Here is a 5,354-nt window from a genome sequence, read left to right as displayed (position 1 = left end):
ACTAAAACACTAGTAGCTTAATGGTTAGATTTTGATGGACTTATATTATATTTTTACTTCCAAGTAAAACTACAAATAGTTAACTAAATAAATATTCTTTTAAGATTTAGTTCAGCCATAAAAATTAAGTATAAAAATGAAAAATATTGAGTCAACAAGAAAATTTAAGTATGAAAAACATTAAATAAGATTTATTTATTTATTTTATTTTAGTTTAATCTTACTATATTATTAGTAATTAATGGTAAATATTATTATGTTTTTGGTAATAGTATTTAGTCAATTATTTTTATTTTTTAAAATTAAATTTGTATTTTTTTAAAGGGGTAAAATTTTCCATTTTGGTTTTTATTTTCCTAAAAAAATTTGCATTTAAGGGTTTTTTTTTTTTTTTTTGGCTTGAGCCTTGGCTAGCTCTACCACCCGTGGTGCTACCTTATGGTACCTTTTTAAAAAAGTAATAATATAACTTTCAAATCTAAACTTGGTTTTTACAAATTTTGTTTTTTCTTAAAAAATAAATCACCTACCGTTTTATTTTTTATTTTGTTTTATTTTTAAAATAAATAACAATTCTAAATTTTTTTAAAATCATTTTTTTCACAATATAAAAAATAAATCTAGTTATCAAGTGAGAATGCAAATAAAAAATACTAATCCACATATATAATTGTTTATGTGAAATTTAAGAGATATAACGAGATTTATGTGGATCCACCAAAAACAATTATAAATATGGCCCTAATCATGGAAACAAGGTACTCAGTAACTTGATCGTGCACTTAATTGGTCTATCCCTTTCTAACAGGAGAAAAGAAGTACCTTAAATTCGTCCAAAGTTGAAAGACCCACCAAGAATTTAATGTAAAAAAAAAGTACAAGAAAACAAATTTTACAATCTTTAAAAATTTAAGCATCAACCTAAACATCAAAAAGAGACTATGGTTCTCCCCATTTCCACACAGAAAGAGCTTCTGAAAGAGAGAGGGGCGGCGGATTGATCAGCATAGATGTCACGCCATCTGAGACGCATAAAAATTTGTAAAAACTGAGCAAAAATTTTAAAAAGGGGAATGAGAGGAATGGATAGATGGAGGACAGGAGTGAGTGGGGCGGTGCATGCACGTGACAGCTCATTGTGGGGAGAAAGCAGAGCAGTTCCTAAATTCAAGCACAACTGTCTCATGTCTCGATACATACAACCTTACTGTTTATGGGATTGCCAGTTCACGGATCCCAATTCAGAGATGCCCATCCCCTTTCCTTGAGCGGATTGGGCATATTTATTTCTAACAAATTTTTAAATCTTAACAAAATGTATTAATAGTTTTTAAAAAACTAAAAGCTTGGCCGTGCTTACTTTTTGAACGAGTCCAACATATTGGATTAGGCAGGAAACAATAATGGAGTGATGCGAATGGCCTTCCAATTGCAAGAGGAAAGGAGGAAAGGTGGAAGGGACAGTGACCCACCTGATGGGTGTTTGAATTTGATGATGGAAATGTCAGTCAACTTGGCATCTCTGCCAACAACTGTTTTTGGCTTTATTCTGATCAACAAGATAACCATCACAACCATGGAAGAGGAGAACAGTAACCAGCTAATGTCAACACACAAACAGATTCCAAATCAGGTTGATACTTCAACTGAAATTGACAAGATAAAAAACAGAATATATATCATATATGTAACACCCATCAGATTCCGACCACTGAAACCCTATACCTAAATTACATGCAAAGGAACATACCATAACTAATAACAATTAGGGGTAAGAAAACTTTCACCTCCCACCTCTCTCTCTCTGAGAATATACATTTCAATATTACACAGAGGATCGCATCATCTGTATTTCTTTCTGGTAAGTTTTCAATACCAGATAGAAGCATCCTGCTTTGATGAAATATCTGTTGCAGTCGTTGCTGGAATGTCCTCCACATAATCGATTGATGACAAATCGAAAGCAGGCCCATATATAAACTGGAAAGCGTTTTCGTTCGGGCTGGTCTCGAATCGAGAATTCAAAAGCTTAGACCGATCAAACTGGCTTTCCTCTCGGGGGAACATGTGGTGATTGTGGGTCATGTTGGATTCTTGCAAGAATCCATGAAAGGAGTTGTTCTGATGATGTTGACGCTTCGGATGCTGAAGGTTTTGGTCATTTGTGACTGCAATGCTCCTGGGATTCGAGACCTTGCTCCCTTGAATGTTGGTGTCATAAAATGACATGAGATCACCAATCATTTTCTGACCATCTTCAGGAACTCCAAGTCCTGATAGGTCGAATGAAGCCGAGGCAGAGTTAGCTGCTGGAGCGGCAGGCTTGGGTTGGCCAAAGGGTAGAGGGAAAGCAACTGGTTTAACTTCATTAACATGAAGATTCAACATTCCAAACTCTGAGGAATTGCTTCTATAAGAGCAAGTCAGTTGATGATTATCCCGAGAAATCCTGTCATGGAAACCGAACTGGGGTTCACTGTGAGGACACTGAAGAAACTCGCATGTATAAATCTTGTGATCCATCATCATCTCCAGATCATGAGATGGCTTTCTCTTGTGAAGGAAATCCAAGTTGGTGACAACTTCTCCCTTCATCGGGTAAGGCAGTTGTGGAACTGGCAGCCTTGGGCTCATTTTCTCCACATTCAAATTGGAAAAATTGCTGCTATCAGGTTTGCATTCCTGAATCTCAAAACTCAGTTCATCCTGAACCCCTTCAACATCGTACTCGCCGCAATCCTTGATGGAAAAAGACCCACTCCCACTAGCAGAGGACAAAGGGGGGCGGTAATCAGGGTAAAGCTTTCTGGCTAAGGCCTCCTCCTGGTTGATGATAGCAAGCCATGTGGCACTCTCCTTGGCCGTCATCTTGTCTTGCAAGCACTTGGACTGCCTCACAAGCTTGCGAATTTTTGAAATATCAGGTGACATATGCTTCATAACTGCAGTCAGAACACTCACCTTCCATGCCTTCTTCAAATCATGAGGCTTTTTGTAAGGAGGAGGACCCTGATCTTTTGGTGAACCCAGCTGGGGCCACCATTCCTCATTCCCAGTAGGCCACCATGGCGGTGGGATACCCTTCTCTAATGGAAACCGCCTCTGTGGGGGTTCACAATGCTGCATGAGTGCAGATAAGAGTGAACCAAGGGTTGTGTCTTGAAGCTCATGCAAGGTGTGTGAAGTAGGACCAACTGAATTACAGCCTTCTTGTTTCCCTGGGATCAAATTGTCCGCTTGGTACTTTGCTATGGCAGCTGGGCCATTCCGATCAAACCTGACTTTGTCCTTCCACCACTCTCGAAGATTGTCAGAGGCCCCACTCACTGGCTTTCCCTTCTCTGGAATAATACCATATACAAAGCCCTGAGCTTTACAAACTTCCATCATCTTCAACATGTATTTCAGTATCCCATCTTGTGCCCTTGACATTTTCTTCCTCCTTGCCTGCTCCTGAGACTGCCGCTGCTTAACAGTATCAGCTCCATTCTGATCCTCTTTCTGTTCCTTAAGCCGCTTGAGGCGTAATTTATCTCTCCACATCCTCCTCTGTAGCTCATCCACATCCATCTCTTCATCAGTATATTCATCATCCACAGGGGCCACCTGTTCAGGCTGAGAGGCAGCCATGTCTCCTTCCATGAAAGGAACGGACATAAACTCAAGATTACCGCAAATTCCCATTTCATCAAACATCATCATTATGCCACACCAAACAATAACCCAACTCCCTAATAATTTGCAATGGGATTCAAGTTAAATAACAAGCTCCAAATCCTCAATCTATAAACTCTCCTCCTGCTGTTGGGAAATCTATGTATAAATATGGCTATGAAATTTCTCAAATTCCAAGCCTTTTCACCTGCAAACATCGATTGAACAGATCATTACAAAAGTCAATACGAATAATAGCCATTTCTTGATAACATGGGTTACATAATCAATAAAACAAAACAAGACAAACCAAGAACCGATATTTTCATTTTACTCCTAAATCATCATATGCACTCAAATCAAAAGCACAGGCTCTCTCTCTTCCTCCCTCCCTCTCTCTCTCTCTCTCTCTCTCTCTCTCTCTCTCTCTCTCTCTCCCTCTCTCTCTCTCTCTCTCTCTCTCTCTCTCTCTATCTCTATCTCTATCTCTCTTCTTTTCTTTCTTCCTATGTAAAACATTTTGTAGAGATTACAGATATTAAAAATAAAAATAAAAAGGAAAAAAAGGGATTTTGGGGGTGGAGAGACTTTTTCCGGAAAAACTAACTAAAAAGCTCATGATAAACTTTTTTCCCATCTTAGTGATATGGTACCTGTAAAGACAGTAATTTCCAATTTTTTCCTGGAAAATATTTTCCATCCAAAAGCATGGAGCCCAACTAAAAGCAAGCAGATTCAAAAAGTCTGCATCTAGCAACTAAAAGAAAAAACAACTTATCTATGCAGTACCACGATATATCTTTCAAACCAGACAACAAAATTAAGGGAAGAGAAAGAAAAAACAGAACAAAATTGAGCTGAAAGTTCGATCATTCCCCTAAAACTTGTATAAGAGGAGATCAGATCTAACTGTATGACAGATGCATTAAGATTAACTGGTTCCCACAACAATTATCGACCAAATTTCCCATGAAACCCGGAAGAAAACTTGGAATTTTCCCGAAAAGAGAAAGACAGAACATCATAAGAAAAATCAGAGTCACCAGCAGTTTGGATCTGAAGCAACCTCAAGTTTCCAAAGCAAATGACAAAAAATACTTAGAGAAAAAATTTTTTTTTTTTAAAAATCCAGAAACAAACCCAACAAAATACCACAGGAAAATACTGTAAATGATTTTCATAACACTACATGCTCCAACAGCAAAATTCAAACCAAACCCAGAAAACAAGAGTAGAAAAAGAAGAAAAGAAAACAATACAGACAAATTTACCGAGAAAATCTGAAACTGGTTCAGTTGGGCTGAGTTCTGCAACATAGGATGGAGGAAAGTTTTTCGTGGTTTGTCCACGGTGAGTGAAAGCGTGGGTGTTGGGTACTTAACGCAGGTGAAGTTAATCCAGTGTGCAGCGTGGATAACCGTTCAGAAATTATTAAGGTGTGGGGGAGATGTGGGGACGGCGTCTTTTTTAGGGCACCTGATCAAAATCTCAGTGGGAAAGCATTTAATTTTGGTGCGAAATGACAGAGCGCCACTTCAGTGAAAGTCGGGGAACCCGTTTGGAAACGATTTCATTTCGGTTGGGAATTACTCTTACAATTAAAAATCCGTGTCATCACTTCCAACCCCCCACTAAATCTCTAACTCTTCAATTTACCTTTTGTACTTGATATAATAATTTTACTCCTATATAAAAAAAGA

General features: G+C 38.0%; 1 protein-coding gene across 2 annotated transcripts; it reads right to left on the bottom strand.

The window, feature by feature from the left end:
- Positions 1–1,606: 1,606 nt before the first annotated feature.
- Positions 1,607–5,075, bottom strand: LOC100256432 (protein ETHYLENE INSENSITIVE 3). Of its 2 annotated transcripts, none has more exons than XM_010653311.3 (2): positions 4,918–5,075; positions 1,607–3,862 (listed from the first exon to the last, which is right to left on the bottom strand). In XM_010653311.3, the coding sequence occupies exon 2, from the start codon at positions 3,700–3,702 to the stop codon at positions 1,870–1,872; it is 1,833 nt and encodes a 610-aa protein (XP_010651613.1). In that variant the 5' UTR covers positions 3,703–3,862; positions 4,918–5,075; the 3' UTR covers positions 1,607–1,869. The 2 variants fall into 2 exon arrangements, with proteins under 2 accessions (XP_010651613.1, XP_002275284.2); XM_002275248.5 differs by having other exon boundaries at positions 4,926–5,075.
- Between the last annotated feature and the right edge of the window lie 279 nt (positions 5,076–5,354).

The sequence above is a fragment of the Vitis vinifera genome, chromosome 6 (assembly GCF_030704535.1).
Source record: "Vitis vinifera cultivar Pinot Noir 40024 chromosome 6, ASM3070453v1".
Taxonomy (NCBI): Eukaryota; Viridiplantae; Streptophyta; class Magnoliopsida; order Vitales; family Vitaceae; genus Vitis; species Vitis vinifera.
Note: the sequence above shows the minus strand (reverse complement) of the source record. Positions and strands in the feature narration are given on the sequence as shown.

Excerpts from the sequence above, each read along its gene's own strand:
- LOC100256432 (XM_010653311.3), bottom strand. The coding sequence starts at position 3,702 with ATGATGATGTTTGATGAAATGGGAATTTGCGGTAATCTTGAGTTTATG.